The sequence below is a fragment of the Mesoplodon densirostris genome, chromosome 16 (assembly GCF_025265405.1).
Source record: "Mesoplodon densirostris isolate mMesDen1 chromosome 16, mMesDen1 primary haplotype, whole genome shotgun sequence".
NCBI classification, from domain to species: domain Eukaryota; kingdom Metazoa; phylum Chordata; class Mammalia; order Artiodactyla; family Ziphiidae; genus Mesoplodon; species Mesoplodon densirostris.
Window position 1 is genome coordinate 37,386,335 of NC_082676.1, and position 24,045 is coordinate 37,410,379.

General features: G+C 46.0%; 1 protein-coding gene across 1 annotated transcript; it reads left to right on the plus strand.

The window, feature by feature from the left end:
• Positions 1-21,257: 21,257 nt before the first annotated feature.
• CCL24 (C-C motif chemokine ligand 24) lies at positions 21,258-23,258 on the plus strand. Its single transcript, XM_060079007.1, has 3 exons — positions 21,258-21,336; positions 21,577-21,694; positions 22,772-23,258. The coding sequence occupies exons 1-3, from the start codon at positions 21,264-21,266 to the stop codon at positions 22,938-22,940; spliced, it is 360 nt and encodes a 119-aa protein (XP_059934990.1). The 5' UTR covers positions 21,258-21,263; the 3' UTR covers positions 22,941-23,258.
• The last annotated feature ends 787 nt before the right edge of the window (positions 23,259-24,045 follow it).

A 24,045-nucleotide genomic window follows, 5' to 3' on the forward strand; every position in this document is an offset into this window, starting at 1 on the left:
GCATGAAAATTAAGGTTTTACTCAACAGGAAGCAAAACAGGAATCAGAAGTGTGGTAGAGCAGCTAAAAATAGCGAGTGGGGACTTGGGCTGCTGGAACCAAAGTCTGGACCTTGGAAAGAGGAAGGGGGTGGTGGTCCCATCTCCTCTGTGCCCATCAGGCCACTCCAGGAGTTCTGGGTCTACTTTCAGACATATATTCTGAAAAAGGATGTAGAAAATTAGAGCTTGTCCAACAAAAAGTGACTAGGACTGGGAGGAAAGGGGGAAATTTCAAATCATATCTTGACGAGGGACAATTAAAGGGACCAGGGAGACTTCCGTGGGGAAGCTTCAGTGGTCCAGACCACTGGCTCTAACTATGTGAAGGGCTTTCCTGAAGAGGGGGAGTAGACTTATCCTGTGTTACTCCAGAGGGGAGACCTGGAAATGATAGGGCGACACACTTGACTTAAGAAAGAACTTTCTGACTTCCCTGGTAGTGCAGTGGTTAAGAATCTGCCTGCTGATGCACAGGACAAGGGTTCAAGCCCTGGTCCAGGAAGATCCCACATGCCGCAGAGCAGCTAAGCCTGTGCGCCACAACTACTGAGCCTGTGCTCTAGAGCCTGTGAGCCACAACTACTGAGCCCGAGTGCCACAACTACTGAAACCCACGCACCACAGCAAGAGAAGCCACCACAATGAGAAGCCCGTACACCACAACAAAGACTAGCCCCTGCTCACCACAACTAGAGAGAAAGCCCGTGTGCAGCAATGAAGACCCAATGCAGCCAGATAAATAAATAAATAAATTTTTTTAAAAAAGAAAGAACTTTCTGACAGTTTGGATTGTCTATCCATGGCATGAGCTGCCTTAATAGGTAGTGAGCTCCCTGTGACCACAGTGTGCAAGCAGAGGCAATCTGGGGACTTGATGAGAAAATTGAAGTGATTCAAGCATCAGTTTGGAGGTGGAACTAGATGCCTTTTAAAATCTTTTTGGACCTTCAGTTCTAAGACTCCATATACAAACACAAGCATATGGAGTGTTGATACATTTGCCACTTACCGGGGGGGTTGGGGATAATTGCATTTGGATTCCTGGCAGGATGAGAGTTGTGGTGACATCACATATCCTACAGCCAAGGGCTGTGTAGTCTAATGCAGGGAGCACCCAATGGTCTCCCTTCTCTCTGATTCTGCCTCCCTCTTCTCATTTTTTCCAATTATGTCCCCAGAAAACCCCAAGACCTTCTCTTCAGCTCAGGGGACAGAGGACCGGCATGAGCAAAGCAGAGCCTTCTTCAGCAGAGGGCGCGGGGAGGGGGTAACCCAGTACCATGAATCTTTTTTGTCCTGTCTTTTCACTCTTGGTCTGCAAACACTTTCAGGTCTCAAATGTACTACCTGGAGATGCCTTTGTTTACCGTTCCACCTCCTTGAAGAGCGTCTAGTTTTCCACGTGCCAGACTTGGAGGCTGGGGACAGGTGACTTCTCAGGGAGCACACATACCAGTGTGGACATTTCTAGATGAAACCCACGAGCAATGCTGTCCATGTCCTAATCCCCAGATTCTATGTATATGCTACCTTAGGTAGCAAAAGGGACTTTGTGGGTATGATTAAGCTAAGGCTCTTGAGATGGGAAGATTATCCTGGATTATCTGAGTGGGCCTAATGGAATTGTGAAGGTCCTTTTAAGGCAACAGGAGGGTCAGAGGGAGAGACAGCAATGTGATGACAGAAGCAGAGGGTGGAGCTATGAGGCTTGAAAACGGTGGTGGGGCCACGAGTCAAGGAATGAGGGTACCGCTAGAAGCTGGAAAAGGCGAGGAAACAGATTCTCCCCTAGATCCTCCAGAAGGAACACAGTTCTGCTGACACCTTGAAGTAGCCCTGTAAAGCTCATTTCAGACTTCTAACCTCCAGAACTGTAAGATTATAAATGCATGTGGGGTTTTTTCCCAATGTTTTTTCATTGTAGGAAAGTACACACAACATTTACTATCTTAACCTTTTTTTTTTTTTTTTTGTGGTACGCGAGCCGCTCACTGTTGTGGCCTCTCCCGTTGCGGAGCACAGGCTCTGGACGCGCAGGCTCAGCGGCCATGGTTCACAGGCCCAGTCGCTCCGCAGCATGTGGGATCTTCCCGGACCGGGGCATGAACCCGTGTCCCCTGCATCAGCAGGCGGACTCTCAACCACTGCACCACCAGGGAAGCCCTATCTTAACCATTTTTAAGTGTACAGTTCAGTAGTGTTAAGTACATTCATAATGTTGTGCAACCATCAACACCATCCATCTCTGTAATTCTTTGGATCTTGTACACATTAAATGATAACTCCTCACTCTCTACTTGCCCCAGTCCCTGGCAACCACTATGTGTCTTTCTGTCTCTATGAATTTGGTACTCCAGGCACTCTAGGTACTCCATATAAGTGGAATCATGCAGTATTTGGCTTTTTGTGACTGGCTTCTTTCACTTAGCATAATGCCCTCAAGGCTTATCCGTGTTGTAGCAGGTGTCAGAATGTGCTTCCTTTTTAAGGCTGCATAATATTCCATTGTATGGATGGACCACACGTTCTTTATCCATTCATCTGTTGCTGGACAGTTGGGTTGTTTCCACCTTTTAGCTATTGGAATAATGCTGCTCTTTGAGACTTAGCTTTCAATTCTTTGGGGTATATACCCAGAAGTAAGATTGCTGGATCATATGGTCATGCTATTTTTAATTTTTTTAGGAGCCTCCATACTGTTTTACAGTGGCTGCACCATTATTACATTCCATCCAACAATGCACAAGGGTTCCAATTTCTCCACATCCTTGTCAACACCTGTTATTTCTTGTTTCTTGGATAGTAACCATCCTAATGGGTGCAAAGTGGTAATTTGTATTGTTTTAAGCTACTAAGTTGTTGTTTTTTAAAATTTTATTTATTGATTGATTTTTGGCTGCATTGGGTCTTCATTTCTTTGTGTGGGCTTTCTCTAGTTGTGGTGAGTGGGGGCTATTCCTCGTTGCGGTGCGCGGGCTTCTCATTGTTGAAGCCACTAAGTTTGTAGTAATTTGTTATGACAATGATAAGAAATGAATTCATTCCCTCACTCACTACACTGGTCTCTGTTTTTCAAACAAGCCAAGGTCGTTCTCACTTCAGGGCCTTTGCACATGCTCTTTCATCTGCTGAAATGCTCTCCTGGCTCTTAGTATAGTGGCCACGTTCTTAGCCATCAGGTCTCCAGCTCAGATGCTGTTCCTCATAAGGGCCTTCCCAGGTCACCTCTTCCTGTTACTTCTTTCAGTGCACTCCCCTGTTGGTGTCTTTACTTATCTAACTGTCACTCTTACTAGACTACAAACTCCCTGAGGGCAGGGACCTGCCATATCCCAGCACTTAGGATAGAGCCTGGCACACAGATGGTACCCAGAAATACTTGTTTAGTCCCTGCTCTCCACAGCTGGTGTCTCTGGTGTGGGGAAGGAAAGGCTGTGGAGGGTTTGAGGAGGTGTTAAACAAACACCAGCTGTTTCACTTCACACAGCTGAGGCAGCACTGGGACCAGTGCCAACCACCCAACTTGATGGGGCAGGTGTGTTCCTGGATTTACCGCCCCCCACCCCCAGTGCACGTCTGCAGAAGGTGCAGAATGACCGAAGGGCTCTGGGGGGCTAGGGGTCGGGTGGGGACTGGACCTCATCCATCCCCAAGGGCAGTTCCAGAGGCGCAGGAGAGCAGATCCCTCGGGTCCCTCTTGGGCGGACCCCACTGAGCAGCGCTGCTCCTTCCTGGCCCACAAGTCCCTCTCTTTCCTCCTCATTTCCACCGAGGATGGCAGCGGTGCAGAATGACGTTTCTTAACTAGTTCCCAATTCCAGCTTCAAAAAGCTGCTGTGGAGCCTCCAAGGCACGTCCTTACTGGCCCCTGGTGGACAACCCTGTGTAGGGTTCCTCTAGTCTGTTGGCGAAGAGGCCACATCCCAAAGCAGAATACTGCCCCCCTGCTGGCTGTCCTGGGAAGCAGCCCACATCTAGACGGATGGGTTTTTTGTTTTTGTTTTTTTACATCTTTATTGGAGTATAATTGCTTTACAATGGTGTGTTAGTTTCTGCTTTATAACAAAGTGAATCAGTTATACATATACATATGTTCCCATATCTCTTTCCTCTTGCATCTCCCTCCCTTCCACCCTCCCTATCCCACCCCTCTAGGTGGTCACAAAGCACCGAGCCGATCTCCCTGTGCTATGCGGCTGCTTCCCACTAGCTATCTATTTTACGTTTGGTAGTGTATATATGTCCATGCCACTCTCTCGCTTTGTCACAGCTTCCCCTTCCCCTTCCCCATATCCTCAAGTCCATTCTCTAGTAGGTCTGTGTCTTTATTCCCATCTTACCCCTAGGTTCTTCATGACAGGTTTTTTGTTCTTAGATTCCATATATATGTGTTAGCATACGGTATTCGTCTTTCTCTTTCAGACGGATGGTTTTAATTCGGGGACAGCTGAGTAGGTCCAAAATCCTGGATGGCTACCCCCAAAGCAGTGAAACTTCAGTCCTCCGTGGCATTCGGGTGCCATGCCATCTCGCCCCAGCTCTCTTTTCCCACACTCATAGCATGGGGTGCACGGCAGCAAGCTCACTGCCTAAACACACATCCCCCCAGGGAAAGGAATGCCGGTTCCCTGACCCCTTCTGGCTGGCATCCCACTTTCTACAATGATCCTCCTTGGATCTCCCCCAACACTTGGCTTCAGTGGGGCCCGGGAAGAAAGGTTGGCAGCAGCCAAACAGTGGAAGCCCTTGCAGGCTGTGGTGAGGAATGCGGATGTTATTCCAAGAAAGTGGGAAGTTTAGAGGGGTTATGCCAGAGTGTCATCAACTATTTATGGTTTAGAAAGTGGGGAAAATGAGCACCCTCAGACATTGCTGAGAGGATCGAATATTGGTACAATTTCTGTAGAAGGAAGTTTGGCAGCATCTTTCAAAATGACTAATGCAGGGCTTCCCTGGTGGCGCAGTGGTTGTAAGTCAGCCTGCCGATGCAGGGGACACAGGTTTGTGCCCCGGTCTGGGAAGATCCCACATGCCGCGGAGCGGCTAGGCCCGTGAGCCATGGCCGCTGAGCCTGCGCGGCCGGGGCCTGTGTTCCGCAACGGGAGAGGCCACAACAGGGAGAGGCCCACGTACCACAAAAAAAAAAAAAAAAAAAAAAAAAAAAAAGACTAATGCACATATCTTTGATGCAGCAATCCTACTTCTAGTATTTTAACCTACTGACATACTTGCATCGTGGGAAATGTCTCATGTAAAAAGCTATTTATTGCAGTGTTGATTGCAACAGTAACTACTGGAAACAGCCCAGGTGTCCGTCATTGCGGGGATGACTAATAAATGATGGTACATCCCTTCAAAGGAATACTCCACAGTCATAAAAAGAAACAAAAAACTGAGAAAGCTATGTATCAATATAGAATGATTCCTAAAATATTTTGTTGAGTGGAGAAGCAAGGCTATTATCAGTGGATATAGTGTGCTACAATAAATATAAAGAGGTGGGGAGAAAAGAATACTTTACTCTGAGTGGAATAATTCTGAGGCTTCCAGGGAGAGGAACTGAGTGACTGGGGAGTAGGTCTGGGAAGGCTTGCTCTTTCGTAATCTCTTTTGTACATTTAAAATTTTGTTATGGCCTGAATGTTTGTGTCCCTCCCAAATCCATACGTTAAAGCCCTAACCCCCAAGGTGATGGTATTCGGAGGTGGGACATTTGGGAGGTAATTAGATTTATATGAGGTCATGAGAGTGGTCACCCCATGATGGGATTACTGTTATAAAAAGAGGAAGAGACCAGAATCATGTGAAGACATAGGAAGAAGGTGGTCTTCTGCAAGCCAGGAAGAGGGTCCTCACCAGGAACCAAATCTGCCAGCAATTTGACATTGGACTTCCCAGCCTCTAGAACTTTAAGAAAGAAGTGTCTGGGTTTTTTTGTTTGTTTGTTTTTGGCTGCACCCCGAGGGATGTGGGATCTTAGTTCCCTGACCAGGGATTGAACTCACGCCCCCTGCATTTGAAGCACGGAGTCTTAACCACTGGACCTCCAGGGAAGTCCCATGAAGTGTCTGTTGTTTAAGCCCCGTGGTGTATGGTATTTTGTTATAGCAGCCCAAGTGGACTAAGACATATGTGCAAGTAATACTATTTTTTTTTTTTTTTTTTTTGCGGTACGTGGTCCTCTCACTGTTGTGGCCTCTCCCACTGTGGAGCACAGGCTCCGGACGCATAGGCTCAGTGGCCATGGCTCACGGGCCCAGCTGCTCTGCAGCATGTGGGATCCTCCCGGACCGGGGCACAAACCCGTGTCCCCTGCATCAGCAGGCAGACTCTCAACCACTGTGCCACCAGGGAAGCCCCCTATTTTAAAAAGTAAATAAAATTAATGAAATGTTTTTACTCAATAATTTTTTTATGAAAGCATTTCTAACTTACAGTAAAAAGTTAATCTTAAGTATAATTGGCAAGTTTAACACACATATATATGTATGTATATCTCTCATGTGACTTTCACCCAGATGAAGAGAATTTCTAGCATCCCTTCAGGTCCTCTCCTGCCCTTTCTCAGTTTCCACCTTGCCCCACCCCAAGCCGTTCCCCTCCCTCCTACCCCCCCATAACCTTTATTCTGACAGCTGTTATCATGAATTCATTTCGACCTTTCTTGAACGTCATAAAAATGGAATCATATAGTAGTATGCTTTTATGTATGGCTTCCCTCATTCAGTATATTATCTATGAGATTCATTGACATTGTTCTAAGTAGCAGTAGTTTGTCCTGTTGTTATTATTACTGCTGTGTGTAATATTGGGTTGTATAAATAAATCATAATTTATGTTTCCATCTTCCTGTTGATTAACATTTGGTTGTTTTCCTTTTTTGTTGTTCTTTTCCTTTGGTTATTATAAATGAAGCGTCAATGAACATTCTTATACATGATTTGTGTGTGTGTGTGTGTATGTGTATACATCTGCACTGGGTATTTACATCTGGGAGTGGAGGACAGGTGTATGTGGTGGACACAGTGATGTACCGTTCAGATAGCCCTTTAGAAACAAAGGCCTATTTTTCCAACTGCTAGGCATGCTACCTGCAGAAAGCCCTCCACTATGGGCACTCTATGGAAATTGGCTCGGCTAAAGCGAGCTGCCTTGCTTGAGGTCACAACACTTTCCTTGGTGGCCCACATTCAATGACATAAACTGGGAGCATAAAAGTGCATCCCTCACCCCAACTTGTGACAATTCTGAAGGATCATGGCAGCTTCAAACTCCTCAGGGGTCGACTTGTAAGCAGCTCCTTTGCCTCTTTTCTGTTTGATCATCCCTGTTTTCTTTAGATATTAATCAAAGAGATGAGAGCATTAGAAAACATTAAATTTAGCTCCTGACTTCTGCTTTACTGAATATATACAACATTTTAGGCAGTCCAGTGGTTAGGACTCGGCCCTTTCACATCTGTGGCCCAGGGTCAATCCCTGGTTGAGGAACTAAGATCCCACAAGCCATGCAGCGTGGCCAAAAGAAAAAAAAAAAAAAAAACATATATATATATATATATATATATATATATATATATATATATATATGACACTTTTCCTGTTTCCTGAAAGGAACCTGTTGATTCCTTTCCTGAATTAGAAGGAGTAAGAATAAAGAATTAAGCAGTTAAAAAATGAATGACCCTCTACCCCTACCTTACCCTTAGTAAACTTGCAGGCAGACCACGTGAACAAGACAGCATCCCAAGTAAGACCAAGAGAAGTCAGCAGGTCTGCATATAATGGAAAGATGACAAAGAGTCTAACCCCTTGCCTTAATGATTAACTGAGATCGTTTCCCCTTTTTCCCTTCAAAAATTGTCATGGCTCAGCAGAATCTTCGGAGTTGGTCTCTCAACATTAAGTCCACCATCTCCCCAGATTGCCGGCTTTTCTGAATAAAGTACCTTTCTTCTCTACCAAAGCTTGTCCCTCGATTAATTGGCTGTTTAGTGACGCGAGGGGCCGAACCTGTGTTCGGTTACAGACTGAGGCCTTCACTGAGAAGAAGACTAGGATACGGCATAAGGACAGGCATACGGACAAGTGGTGTAAAACAGAGGTCCCATAATACATAAACCCTCACATATGTGGTCAATTGATTTTTGACAGAGTGCCATTCAATGGGGAAAGAATAATCTTTTCAACAAATAATGCTGGGAAAGCTGGATGTCACGTGCAAAAGAATGAAGTTGGATCCTTAAATAAAAAACCATATACAAAAGTTAACCCAAACTGCATCATACCCCAGTTTTTCTCTCCAGTCCTGCTCCCTTCCCTTCCCTAGGTGCTGATCCCAAGAACACTCTCCCAATAAATGATCACCTCTCTCTCAGAATGTGCTTCCCAGAAAACCCAGCCTGCACCAGCATAAAATTAATTTTAGTAGAAGCTGCCAAACCGTTTTCCAAAGCGGTTGGGCTATTTTATACTCCCCCCAGCAGTAAATAAGAGTTCCAGTTGCTTCACATCTTTGTCAATACAGGGGAGTATTCATTTTGGTTTAATTTGCATTTCCATGATGACTAGTGATCATGGTCATTTTGTGAAATGCTTGAATACAAATAAAATATTAAAAATGAAACCAAAAAAAATGTCCTGAAGAGAGATGACCATGGCTGGACACAGCAGCCAAGGTGGAGAGAAATAAGTGGATTTGGAATATAATTTGGAGGTAGCACCTATGATTTAGCTGATGGAGTGCATATGCAGAGTAAGAGAAAGAGAAAAGTCAAGGGGAATACCTACATGAATTGTGGTACCCCTTGAAGATCTGGGGAAAACTAAGGGGGAGAAGAAGACTAAGGCAACAACAGAAATCATTTTGAAGGAGGGGAAGGATTGGGAGAGTCTGAAAGGGCAGGGAAGGCATTAGAAACAGGGAAGCAGGATGAATGAGGAATGATCTGTACAAAGCTATAGTAATTAAAGCAGTGTGGTATGGCATAAGGACAGGCATATGGACGAGTGGTGTGAAGCAGAGGTCCCATAATAGATAAACCCTCACATATGTGGTCAATTGAATTTTGACAGAGTGCCAGTGCCATTCAATGGGGAAAGAATAATCTTTTCAACAAATAATGCTGGGAAAGCTGGATGTCACATGCAAAAGAATGAAGTTGGATCCTTATACAAAAAACCATATACAAAAAAAGTTACCCCAAACTGGATTAAAACCCTAAAACTACAAAAGTCTTAGAAGAAAACACAGGGAAAATCTTCATGACATTGGATTTGGCAGTTATTTTTGGATATGGCACCAAAAGCACAGGCAATAAAAAAAAAATAGATACGCTGAAGCTCATCAAAATACAAAACTTTTGTGCAATAAAGGACACTGTAAAGAGAGTGAAAAGACAGCCCACAGAATGGGAGAAAACTCTTTGAAGGAAATATAGGTGTAAATCTTTGTGACCTTTGATATGGCACTAATTTCTTAGTTTTCATATCAAAAGCACAAGCAATCCAAGAAAATATAGATAAGTTGAAAGTCATCAAAACTAAGAACTTTTATTTAAAATTTATTTATTTATTTATTTTTGGCTGTGTTGGGTCTTCGTTGCTGCATGCAGGCTTTCTCTAGCTGCTGTGAGCGGGGGCTACTCTTCATTGTGGTGCGCAGGCTTCTCACTGCGGTGGCTTCTCTTGTTGTGGAGCGCGGGCTCTAGGCCCGTGGGTTTCAGTAGTTGTGGCATGTGGGCTCAGTAGTTGCGGCTCGTGGGCTCTAGAGCACAGGCTCAGTAGCTGTGGTGCACGGGCTTAGTTGCTTCACGGCATGTGGGATCTTCCCGGACCAGGGCTCAAACCCGTGTCCCCTGCGTTGGCAGGAGGATTCTTCACCACTGTACCACAAGGGAAGTCCAAAACTAAGAACTTTTATGTGTCAAAGGACACCATCAAGAAAATGAAATGACAATACACAGAATGGGAAAAAAATGTTTGTAAACCACGTATCTGACAAGGGTCTAGTATCCAGAATATATAAATAACTCAACAATAAAAGAAAACCCAATTAAAAAACTGGGCAAAGTGTCTGAATGGACATTTCTCCAAAGAAGATATACAAATGGACGATAAGAAAATGCTTAACATCATTAACCATTTGGGAAAGGCAAATCAAAACCATAATGAGAAACCACTTTACACTCCCCAAGATGGTTATAATTTTAAAAAAAAGAAAGAAAAGAGAGGAAATCACAGTGTTAGTGAGGATGTGAAGTCAGAACCCTCATACACTGCTGGAGAGAGTGTAAAATACTGAAGCCACTGTGGAAAACAGCAGTAGTTTTTCAAAAAGCTACACGTAGAATTACCATATGACTCAGCAATTCTAATCCTATGTACAAACCTGAGAGAATTGAAAAACTGGCATTCAAACAAGAACTTGCACAGGAATGTATATAGCAGCATAATTCATAATAGCCAAAAAGTGGAAACAACGCAAATGTCCATCAACTGATGGATGGATAGACAAAATGTGGTGTATACACACAGTGAAATATTCAGCCATAAAAAAGAATGAAGTAATGGGACTTCCCTGGTGGCACAGTGGTTGAGATTCTGCCTGCCAATGCAGGGGACACAAGTTCAAGTCCTGGTCTGGGAAGATCCCACATGCCATGGAGCAACGAAGCCCGTGTGCCACAACTACTGAGCCCACGTGTCCCAACTACTGAAGCCTGCACGCCTAGAGCTGGTGCTCTGCAACAAGAGAAGCCACCGCAATGAGAAGCCTGTGCACCTCAATGAAGAGTAGCCCCCGCTTGCCGCAACTAGAGAAAGCCCGTGTGCAGCAATGAAGACCCAACACAGCCAAAAAAAAAAGGAAGAATGAAGTACTGAAACATGCTATAACATGGATGAACCTTGAAAACATAATGCTCAGTGAAAGAAACAAGTCCAAAAGGAGGACATATTGTATGATTCCATTTTTATGAAAAGCCCAAAGTAGGCAAATCCAGAGACAGAAAATACACTAGAGGTTGCAAAAGGGTGGCAGAGGTGGAAGGGAATGGAGAGTGAGTACTAACAGGTATGGTGTCTCTTTTTGGGGATGATAAAAATGTTCTAGAATTAGTGGTGATGGTTGCATAACTCCGAATATACTAAAAATGATTGAGGGAGTTCCCTGGTGGTCCAGTGGTTAGGACTCTGTGCTTTCACTGCTGTGGGCCCAGGTTCTAGCCCTGGTCAGGGAACTAAGATCACAAGCCGTACAGCACGGCCAAAAAAATAAAAATTAAAAATAAAAATAATTACAAAATAAAAATGACTGAACTGGGTACTTTAAAATGGTGAATTTTATGGTATGTGAATTATATCGCAATGAAAATATGTGCAAAAGAATACAAATTTTAAATAAACTAAAAACCTGATAGGATTGTAGGCCAAAAAGAATGAATTTTCCTGTGTGTAAATTTAAAAATAAATTTTAAGTATGAAGAAACTTCAAGTTTCTTGAGGGTAGACCCTATGTCTGCATCAAATTGATAACTCCCAGAGAGGTGAGTACATTGCTTTATACTTAGAAGTTGCAGATTAAAGTAAATGATTATTAAATCAAAGTTATTTTCTTTGGGCAAACATCAGCACCTTTAGGGCAATTACTCTTTCATTTCCACAGCTTAATGCTGACAAGAGGTTCCTATTTCTCTGTAATTGACGAACCTTCATTACAGTGAACGCACATTAACCTGCAAAGTCACTTTCTGAGCTATGGCCAAACATCAAGTTGAGTCAGCATGCCCTAAGCCTTCCAGAGAAACAAACCCTCCACCCACAACTTTTTTTCTATACTGTCTAACCCAACTTCCTTCATCTCCTCCCCCAGAGTTCCTATACATGTGTACACAGACACGCAATGGATTGTGACATGATCAAGAAATAACCTTTCATTGGGTCAAGCCACTGAGATTTGCAGGTCTATCTTTCTTATTAAGGCCCTGGAGTAAAAGGATGGTAGACGCACTCAAAATGGGGTCCTTGAGGGAAAGTTAGTAAAGGGACTCTTTGTAAAGGTGTGGGCCAGGTAGGCTGGTAGGTACCCCAGGGCTGGGAATGACTAAGAGTCATTACACCTCCAGGGCCTGAAGGGTAAGAGGAGGGTGTCATTCCTGGGCCTGATGAGGGCAGCTGTACCAGGAGAGGGATGAGCTAACTTCCTGGTGCCCCACATTGGTCAATGTCCCTGAAGCCAGATGGCCACGGAGCCTCCTGATGTGACGCATAAAGGTCAGCCTACTCCACAGAGAAGGATGGAGAAGGGTGGAGGGTGTGTCTGGGGGATGGAAAATATCCTGCCCACCCTGTTATAGCTGCCACTGCTCTTACCCAAAATTACACCACAGCTAAGAGTCAAATCTCTTTTATAGGAGTTTATTCCCTAGAGTTTGTGCTGCTGGTAGTGGGTGGGAGGGTGAGAAGGTGGGAATACATGCATCAGCTTTTGAATCAGGTTACCTGAATTTAAGGGGATAATAGGATTTACTTCCCAAATCTGTGAAGAGCAACAAACAAGTTAATATTTGTGGAAGTGTTTTATAACGTGCTATCCAAAAATAATTTACTGGAGTTACTCCACTCCCCAGCCAACCCAGACTGCATTCCCAAGGACTTACATCTTGCCTCTCCACATGCACTAAATTCCCACTGTGCTGTCCTCAGTTAGGTCTCCATTTTCCCCAGGAGCTTCCCCTCTGGAGAGGACACAGGAAGGACACAGATGCTGGAGCCAAATAGAAGTGGGGTTGAATCCTGGTTTTGCCACTCATCAGCTGGGGACCTGGCTTAATCCTCTTCACTTTAACTTTCCCATCTGTAAAATGGGTACAATAAAGCTTCCCTCAAAACATTAGAAGTAATATATGTAAGATACATGACAAAGCAAGTGGCCAAAAAATTGTAGCTGTGATTATTGACCCTCCACTAGTACCAGATCAATCTCCTCCCAAAACAGATAGGGCTCAAATCCCACCTGTGACTTCCTCACCACCGGAAGTGAAGTATAAACTCCTCACTGCTGCGAGGTAGGAACCTAAAGGAGAAATCCGAGAGAGAGCCTGTTTACAGTAGATGGTAAAGGCACCCACTGGCTGGAGGAATTAAAAGATGTAAGTGAGTATGCTGGGGGAGGTGACAGAGGTCAATCTGATCTTTTTTTTTTTTTTTTTTTTTTGCGGTATGCGGGCCTGTCACTGCTGCGGCCTCTCCCATTGCGGAGCACAGGCTCCGGACGCGCCGGCCCAGCGGCTATGGCTCACGGGCCCAGCCGCTCCGCAGCACGAACCCGTGTCCCCTGCAATGGCAGGCAGACTCTCAACCACTGTGCCACCAGGGAAGCCCTGGTTAAGTTTTATTAGTGGGTTTACGTGAGGGATTTGTTATCCCTACCAAGCAACACCTTTGCATTTTAACAATGGGTGAGTTATTTAAGAGGGCAATTGTCAATTATCTGTATCAGACTAGCAGGGCCAGGAGACAGATTTTTCTTAACCTCTTAAAACACATCCACTTCATCTACCCCAGGAAGGATCTTGAAACAGCTGTCTGTCACCCAGACCCCAGATCCCAAGAAAAGGGCAAGACCAATATTGGTCCTATCTTCCAAGTCATTTCCCTTCTTCCTTAAAGCCCATTCAAGAGCCAGCAGAGGGATTTCCCTGGTGGCCCAGCGGTTGAGGCTTCCACTGCATGGGGCATGGGTCCCATCCCTGGTAGAGGGACTGAGATCCCGCATGCCATGTGGTACGGCCCAGAAAAGAAAGAGTCAGCACAGCCAAACTGCCTTGATATTCAATTTTAGGGGCCCAAGAAAGACCTCAATGACCCCATATATTTGCTCCTCTGCTGTCTAATGCCTGAAATGGGCTTAATTCCTCTAGTTTAAGGCTCTGATTGCTGTTAGATGGTGAAGACTTGCAGGGGCACCATGCTTTGAAGTTTACTAAAAGCTCTCATATCCATATAACTTCCTTGGAGTCTCATGATCATGTCACCCACACCCCCTGCCCATTACATAGATGAGGAAATTGAAGCTTGGGAGAAGTGAGTGACTTGCTCAAGTTTACACAGCTAGTTTTTCACGGTCTGGGTACAGAACTTTCCAGTATACCATAGCTGATTCTCTCCTTGATCCCCAATCCAGTTCCAAATCTTCCTAGGAAGACTCACATGGTTTTTAAGAAATTTGTCCCCCAGGTTTCTTCACTATTGAGTCACCGAGATTTTCTTTATAATTAACATGTGATTTGTGGGGAGATACTTTGAGACTATGTAAATATTCCATCTCTCATCACCCGTTTACCCACTAATTTTAGCATCCATGGATGATTTTCTAACTCCGTCATTTCTTCTATATTTATTAGTTGGTATCCTACTGTAGGGTAAAGCTTTCTCTTCTCTCCCTAGTTTGCTAGGGCTGCCATAATGAAGCACCATGAACTGAGGGGCTTAAACAACAGAAATTTATTTGCTCCCAGTCAGTTCTGGACACTAAAAGTCTGGGATCAAGGTGTCAGCAGGGTTGGTTCTTCCCTGAGGGCTCTGAGGGAACGATCTCTTCCGGGCCTCTCTCTTTGGTTTGTAAATGGCCATCTTCTCCCTGTATCTTCACATCATATTCCCTCTGCGTGTCTATCTCTGTGTCCAATTTTCCTTTTTTTGTAAGGACACCAGTTATACTGGATTAGGGCCCACCTTAATGACCTCATTTTAACTTGATTATCTCTGTAAAGATCCTATCTTTAAATAAGGTCACATTCTGAGGTCCTGGGGGTTAGGACCCCAACATTCATTTTTGTGGGGAGACAAAATTCAACCTCAAACTTACTTTGTTTGTTCATTGATTGATTGATTTCTTATTTTATTCAATACATCACTATCAACTATTACTGGTCCCACTGTCTCAGATTTGGCCAGTGTGAGCCCCTGAGGGCTGGCTCCTATGTCCTTTTGACATATCCCCATGATTCTTTGAGCAACTTCTTACTTTCTGGCACCAAAAAGATATTCCAGGTTCTACTTTCTTTGACCCAGGACTAGAATCATTTATTTCTCCAAGGAGAAATATCTTTGCTAGGTATGCTCATCGCTATTGGTGTATCAGTGTTTATAAAAGATGATATATACATGGATACCTCTGCTTTCAATTCAGCAACCTTGGGTTCACACACTCCTTCCCCCTTTGCATATATTCAATGCCCCTCTCCAAGAAGCAGAAACCTGGCTTCAATGGTCCTCATTTGCAGAGGCCTAGAATACAAGAAGCCTCTTATTTTAAGCTGTTATCAGTCACTTAGGTGTCGAGGGAATGTGTGCCTTTTATTGCCTGTCTATAAAGTAGGTTTTGATATAAGAACGGATGGAGGGAGTAAGGAGGCACTGGGGTCTGAGGACAGTCACAGGAGGAAAAAGAGAGAGAGAATGGGGCCCTCAAGCCTCAACTCTCTAAGGACTCGGCCATGGGACCCACTAAAGGAAGCTTCCTTGTCGGCGTGCTTGCCAGGAAGTGTGACCAAGGTAAGGGAGGACCGGGGGAAAACCCACTGCCTGTGCCCTCTCGGTTTCCAGTCTAATATATCAGACTGTTTGATGAAAGTCAGACCACATGAGGGAGGCAGATGAGATCTTTGAAACTGGGTGCAGCTTTAATAAAGCCATTAATAAAGGCCCCACCATTTGAACAAACGTTTTAAATGTTTCCACAGCATCTTCTCTTTCTTTCTTTTTTCGTCTAATTTTTAATTGAGATAAAATCCACATCACATAAACTTCATCATTTTAACCCCTTTAAAGTGTACCTGTGAGTGGTATACTCACAATTTGTACAACGCTCACTGCTATCGAATTCTAGAATATTTTCATCACCCCCAAAAGAAACTCTGTATCTCCCTACTTTCTACTCCTTCCAGGCCCCTGGCAACCAGTAATCTACTTTAAGTCTCTATGGATTTGTCTATTATGAACATTTTTTATGAATGGAATCATACAATATCTGGCCTGTTGTGTCTGTCATTTAACATAAGGCATATATCGGTACTTCATTCCTTTTTATGGTTGAATACAATTCCACTGTATGTTGCATTGTACCTTCGTTTATCCATTTATCAATTGATGGACATTAGGTTGTTTCCACTTTTTGGCTACTATGAATAATGCTGCTCTGAACCTTCATGTGCAAGTTTCTGTGTAAATATTTTCAGTTTTCTAGGGTATATACTTTAGACTGAAATTATTGGGTCATATTGTAACTCTACGTTTAAATTTTTCAGGAACTGCCAAACCTTTCCATAGTGGTTATACCATCTTACATTCCCATGAATAATATATGAGAGTTCCCATTTCCTTGCCAACACTTTTTTTTTTTTTTTTTTTTTTTTTTTTTGCGGTACGCGGGCCCCTCACTGTTGTGGCCTCTTCCGTTGCGGAGCACAGGCTCCAGACGTGCAGGCTCAGCGGCCATGGCTCACGGGCCCAGCCGCTCCACGGCATGTGGGATCTTCCCAGACCGGGGCACAAACCCGTGTCCCCTGCATCAGCAGGCGGACTCTTAACCACTGCACCACCAGGGAAGCCCTTGCCAACACTTTTTATTTTCTGTTGTTGTTGTTTTTTTTTCATAGCCATCCTTGTGGGTATGAAGTGATATCTCATTGTGGTTTTGATTTGCTTTTCCCTATTGACTAAGCAATCCACAGTTGAGCATCTTTTCATGTGCTTATGGGCCATTTGTATATCTTCTTCAGAGAAATGTCTAGTTAAATTCTTTGCTTATTTTTAAATTGGGTTATTTGTCTTTGTATTGTGGACTTGTTTATATATTCTGGATACTAGAATTATCGGGTGGTTTCCAAAGATTTTCTCCCATTATGTGGGTTGGCTTTTCACTTCCTTGATAGTGTGCTTTGATTCACAAAAGTTTTTAATTTTAAAGAAGTCCAGCTTATCTATTTTTCCTTTGTTTGCTTGTGCTTTTGATATCACATCAAAGAAACTGTTACTTAATCCAAGGTCATGAAGATTTACACCTGTTTTCTTCTAAGAGTTTTATAGTTTTATCTCTCATTTAGATTTTTGCTCCATATTGAATTAATTTTTGTATGTGGTATGGAGTAGGGTTTCACTTTATTTATTTGCATGTGGATATCCAGTTGTCCCAGCACCAACTGTTGAAAAGACTGTTCTTTCCCATCAAATGAACTTGGCACCCTTGTCAAAAATCAATTGACTATAAATGTAAGGGTTTCTTTCCGGACTCTCAGCTCTGTTCTGTTGATCTGTATGTCTATTCTCATGCCAGTATCAAACTACCTTGATTACTTTAGGGTGCAGTAAGTTTTGAAATCCAGAAGTGTTAGTCCTCCAACTTTTTCTTTTTTCAAGATTGTTTTGGCTGTTCTGAGCTCCTTGCATTTCCACATGAATTTTAGGATCATCTTGTCCATTTTCCTCCTCTTTCTTAGCCTTTTTCTCCCTCACTTTCCCCATATTTCTAACACCCTTGTTTTCAGGTTTCAGCTGCAAACAAGGTGCAGTCAGGGACTGTCACCAGAATAAGTTACTTCACCTCTGTGCAACAAAATGAATGTTATCTACTCCACAGGGTCATTATTGTAAAAATTAGATTAAATGCCATGATATATTAAAGGTCACGGAAGAGCCTGTGGATTGCTTAGTCAGTTCACCAGCTTGTAAACAAGTTGTAATAAAAACAACAAAACAAGAATGACCACTTTTTGTTTGCTGAAATATAGTAACTACCTCTTTAATAAATAAGACAATATATTTTTTCTTTTTTTAAAAAAATGTATTTATTTATTTATTTTTGGCTGAGTTGGGTCTTTGTTGCTGTGCGCGGGCTTTCTCTAGTTGCGGTGAACGGGGGCTACTCTTCGTTGCGGTGCGCGGGCTTCTCACTGCGGCGGCTTCTCTTGCTGCGGAACACGAGCTCTAGACGCGCGGGTTTCAGTAGTTGTGGTGCGTGGGCCCAGTAGTTGTGGCTTACGGGCCCAGCCGCTCCGCGGCATGTGGGATCTTCCCGGACCGGGGCACGAACCCGTGTCTCCTTCATCGGCAGGCGGACTCTCAACCACTGCGCCACCAGGGAAGCCCCATTCCCCAAGTCTTTGCCTGCATCTGCTGTCTTGCCCTCCTGCCCCTCCTTCTCCTTCTCCTCCTCCTCCCCATCCCCCCTCCTCTTCCTCCTCTTCCCCTCCCCTATCCCCCTCCCCCTCCTTCTTCTCCTCCTCCCCCTCCCCCTCCTCTTCCTCCCCCTCCCCTCCCCATCCCTCTCCCCCTTCCCCTCCTTCTCCTTCTCCTCCTCCTTCTCTACCTAAATGTTAGCTCTCTTACCATATGATCCTGCAATCCCACTCCTGTGCATATATCTGGAGAAAAACATGGTCCAAAAGGTTACATGCGCCCCGATGTTCACTGCAGCACTGTTTACACTAGTTATCCCTTTCTATTCTTTCCTGGGACCTCCTACTTCTCCCACTCTTACTTTGCATAACTGCTCGGGCTGTTGGGATCCCCCCTTCCAGCAGGAACGTGCAGTTCCCATTTTGGGAGTCAGCATAAGTAGCTCCGTGGTGGCGTCTACTCACTTACCTTTTGTAGATTTCAGCTTTTCCTTTTGTAAAATGGGTTGGTAGTCCCTGCCTTACTTACTTTCCCAGACAGAGCAGCGAGACTGGGTGTTTTTTTAAAAAGCTTCTTTGGGGGCTTCCCTGGTGGCGCAGTGGTTAAGAATCTGCCTGCCAATGCAGGGGACAAGGGTTCGAGCCCTGGTCCGGGAAGATTCCACATGCTGCGGAGCAACTAAGCCCGTCCGCCACATCTACTGGAGCCTGCGCTGTAGAGCCCGCGAGCCACAACTACTGAGCCTGTGCTCTAGAGCCCTTGCTCCGCAGCATGAGAAGCCACCACAACAAGAAGCATGCGTGCCGCGACGAAGAGTAGCCCCCACTTGCCGCAACTAGAGAAAGCCCGCGTGCAGCAATGAAGACCCAATGCAGCCAAAAATAAATAAAGAAATAAAAGAAATAAACTTAAAAAGAAATGCCTTAAAAAAAAAAAGCGCCTTGGGAAAGCCCCTAAATAGTGTTACTAATTGGGGTGAGGCACCCCACCCCAAACTCTCCTGCCCAGTGACCTTTTGCCATCCCAGTGAAGTTGCAACACATGGTCAACGCGTGACGGCTTCCCACCCTGCTCAGGCCAGTCCTCACCCTTCTCCTGCGTGCTGCCTCTGTCTCTTCCATCTCCAGCCACCGCTCCCAGCGCCCCCTGTTATAAAACCCAGACAGAGAGCAGGCTATCCCCTCTGAATTGTTGAGGAGCAAAGATTAGAAGCAGCTTCCTAAAATGGACTCAGTGAGAAGCCCTTGCATATGTAAAGGGCTCTCACTGAATGCTCCCCATCCTCTGCCAGGTGAGGGTCGTTACTGCTGGCTGGGGAGGGGAATGTGCAAAGCTAGTGAAGAGCTGAGTGGGGTACTCACCATATTTCACTCCATAAATAAGGACTATGAGATCAGGCACTGCTGGCCTCCCCAACTTCAGTCTTGTCCCCATCAGAGGACCTGCTGCATGGCTCCCCTGTGTACGCACTGACCCCAGTCATGCTGGGCAGAGACCGCATGGGAGTCCCTGATCCAAAGGAGAGTGACTCAGAATCGGTCCATTATATATTCATTCTACAAACACTGGCCATGGGACAGGTGATCTGCACGGGACTTGGTGGGCGTGGAAATGAGACATTGATCTCAAGGTGTTCGTGGTCAAGTGGGAGATGTAGACACACAGCTGGTCATCATCAGCCAGGTGATGTGGGCCACTGTGCTGCCACACAGGTGTGCTCCTGGGAGGCCACAGCAGGGAGGCTGGAGAAAACCAAGTATTTCCATGAGAGGTGAAATGGAGAGGACGCGAAGGGTTTGGGAATGGAAGCAGCAGTGACAAGAGTCTCTAAACATGGGGTCCCAGGCTGGGAGTCTGGAATGGGGGCGGAGGGTGGGTGGGTGGCTTGTCCCACTCTGTCTGACACCTGAGCCGAGTATTATGGTTTACAAAGCCCCAGTGCGGTCCCCACTGCCTTTCATCTTCCAAGCCTCAGCACAGCCAACCTCACACTCCACAAGTGCATGCACCACTCTCCCCCCAGAAGAACTGGCCAGTCCTCCCTATGTGCCTCACTCCCTCACACATACCCATTGTTTCAGATTGGGGTCCCCAAAGGAGACCCTGAGACGAGGATTCGTGGGCCAGTCGTTTACCAGGCAGAGCTTCCAGGGGAAGCCAGTAGGGGAGGGGGAAGCAGACCCCGAAGGGGAGGGGACAGCCAAGTCTTGCCTCACAGAGGGAAACTGGCTCCACCCCTCCAGGAACTCGAGAAACAGTACATGTCACGTTGGACCTGGAGTCTGTACCCCTCCAGCAGGCATTGGTCAAGGGCTTCCCTGAGGGTGTAAGTTTCCAGGCACTTCCCACTTTCCCAGAGCCTGCAGGCTAGGTGGCTCCGGCAGCTTGGGGGTTGGGAATGCAAGGTCACCAAGAGCCGGTGCCGCATGACCATGGGAGAGGGGTCCGAGGAGATAGTAATGAACAATGACGGCATCTGCTTTCCTCTATGCCCACTCCGCCAGCACCTGTAATAGTTGATTCTGCACACTTGATCTCACATCTGCCTCCACAGTAGAAGCCTGGCACATGGCACATGCTTAACAAGAGTTGGTGAATGAATGAATGAATGAGTGGAAGGAGAGAGGATAACTTTACTCATTTTCAGATGAAGAAACTGAGGCTCAGTGAAGTGAATGACTTACCCAGGGTCCCACAGGAAATGAGCAGTGTAGCCAGGATCCCCATCATGCATCCAATGCATTTGCACTTCGCCCTCGCAGGGCAATGCCCTCCCCGCCAGCCCTTTCTTAGAGTACAAGATAACCCCTGACTCAGCTAGCAACGACTTCCTTTTTGCAGATCTCAGAGGCTTCTAGGACTTTGAAGGAGGGGAGGGGAAGGCTCCCCGGGGAGGCTATATAAGCACATGTTTCCTCCTAGCTGCCCTGGTAAAGGCCAGAGGGTATCTGGAGTGCTTGCAGGGAACCACGCCCCTTGTCCCAGCCCCGCCCCTCCTGCCCCCAGCTTTGAGCTCTGAGCTGCCTCCTCTGCTCTCCAGGACATGGCAGCCCCCATGACCATGGCAACCAGCCTCTTGCTCATGGCGCTGTGCACCTACTGCATTGTCCCTGCAGGTAAGATCTCTGACCCCACCCTGGGTCTCTCACGCAGGACAGCCGTCCCAAGGGCATGGCTGGAATGGCACAGCAGAGGATGGAGGACCGAGCAGCCTGGGTCTGGAGGGGACTGCTGAGAAGGGGGCAGCCCAGTGGCTGGACTGGAGGTGTTTAGTGCAGGGGACGGGCTCCATGTTGAAGCCCAGAGTCTAGAGCAGGCTGGCAAAGAACTTGGCTCTTCTCTCTCCTGTCTTTTAGGCTCCATGATCATCCCCCCTTCCTGCTGCATAGCCTTCATTTCCAAGAAAATTCCTGAGAGACGAGTAATAAACTACCAGCTGTCCAACAGGAGTGTCTGCCCCAAGGCAGGAGTGATGTAAGAAACTGCTGCTCCTCAGCCACCTGGCAGGAGGTGGGCAGGGAGACATGAGCCTTCAGGATCACTGAGAGCCCTGCTCTGTGATCCTGGGGAGGTCACCTCACCTCTCTGAGCCTCAGCTTCCTCATCCGTAAGATTAGGAAGAGGATTCAGAGTCAATAATCATGTATTGAGCACCAAATATATAAGAGGCACCATTCGGGCCATATAACATTCCCTTATCTAACCCTCTCAGCCATTCTATGAGCTAGGATTGATCATCCTCATTTTACAGGAGGCAATTAAGGCTCAGAAAGGTGACCTATTCAAGGTCACTTAGGACTCCAGATAACTTCAGAGTTACAAGACAGCAAATGTGAGCTCACTGTGTAAACAGTGGCATGCCCTAGAAATGTGATCTCTTCTTAACCCAGAAGGTAGTATTTATAATGCATAATCATTTACCTGTAGTGAATTGTTTAAAGTTGTTAATACTTGTTTAAATTTTTTTACACTATAGCATTTATGCAATGGTTTACAGAATTCATGGAATTATTTTTATCAGTATGGAAATTAATTAAAACTTTGAATCTTAATTTTGTCTGCATCTTTGAGAAAAAAAATTAATTATTAACCGTAATTTTCCCCACTGGCTCCAGACCCAGCTCCACAGCCTGGCATCCACCGCTCGGAGCTGGCTTGGAAAATGGCATCCCACTGCCCACTCCCAGCTCTGGCATCCTTATTGGCCACGCTTCCTTGCACACTGTGCGAACTGGAGGTCTTTTTTCTTTGGGGTTTTCAATGCATCTTCTCTCGTCCCTGTGAGCAGACATTGTGTCTCTCTCTTCAGACCCAGTGTTATCTACAGGCAGGGCTGGGCCTCCCCCATATGACAAGGAGGTTACTGAATGTGAACGTGAGGTTATTGAAACAAAGAGATGCAGACGCACAGAGAGGAGACATTGTGTCAGGAACCTGCCAGGAGGCTGGGACAGCAGCGTGTCCTCTGGGCTTCCACATGACCTCCTCAGAAAGTGAAGGGATCCAAACCCCCTGCCAGACCTCACATGTGCCCTGTCACTCTTCCCACAGCTTCACCACCAGGAAGGGCCAGAGGTTCTGTGGCAATCCCAAGTTGCTGTGGGTCCAGAGGTACATGAAGAGCTTGGATGCCAAGCAGAAGAAAGCCTCCACTAGGACCAGAGTGATGGGTGCCAAAGTCGCTGTCCAGAGGCACCCTGCCAACAGTACCTTCATTTAACCCCTGCCTGGCCCCTAGCCCTGAGCTTGGGCCTGGGTCTCGCCTCCTAAAAGGCTGCTTGGGGCCTGGTGAGCCAGCGGTGATAGGCAAAGGGCTAATGGTCTTGTTTCTTAGCATCATTCTCAGGGGATGTGTCTAATCTATTTTAAAAACCCAAGGAAGGGGAGGCCTGCTCCTGGGGGCTGAATGAGGGCTCCAAGCATCCCGGGCCTCTTGCCTTTCCTGACCTGGGGGAGAAGGTCCCAGAAGGAGGGCCATGGCGGTCCTTTGTCCTCACCCTGAGCTGGAGCTGGCACTTCTCTGACTTCTGGGTTCCATTAGAGCCCAAGTGCATGAGTCCTACCCTACAGACAGACTCTGCTTGTACCTTAGCCTGCAGCTGTCTTCTATGGGCCCTCTGGTCTTGCAGTGGGGCCTACGGGCTGTCTGTCTATCTGTCTGGGGATGGGTGACCTCTCAACACCCATAGCTCTCCATTACAGTGGGGATGCTCCTGGCCTGTCCCACTTGCAGCCTCCCAGGTGAATAAAAACCCAACAAAAGCATAGGGCTCTTTGCTGCGTTCACTGCCAGATCCTGGCCCTCCTTGCACACCTCTCGTGGGATACGACTAATAAAGTTTTTCAGGAACTCATTGGTTTTTGTATAATGAAATGGACCTGGAGGACCTGGATGAGGGGCCAGCCCGGGGAGTTGAATTCCTTTGTGAAGATATGGGTTTAAGGAGATGTTTTGCTTCATGGCACAGCGTGTTCCATGCTACTTTGGGGACAAAGACCCTCTCTGCCTTTAAGGCTGGCCTTTCCCCACATTTTGGTGAGGGGAAGATGGGGTGGGAGCTGAGGGGGGAGAGGATCCCAGCTTTTTCTTTTTTTTTTCTATACTATGTGATTTGTATGTCGAGTGTAGATGGACACACTTGCTGTTCTCAAATAACAATCTAAGTAAAATGTGATTTCTCCTTCGAAGGTGGTCGTGTCTTGCCTGTTCTCATCTCCCTTGGGCGGCAGAGTTGGGGTGTCAACAGTGGAGCACCTGCCCCAGAAATCACCCTGAGTTGCCCATCTGAGGCTGGGGGGGAATGAAGACAGCCTGAGCACAGGGT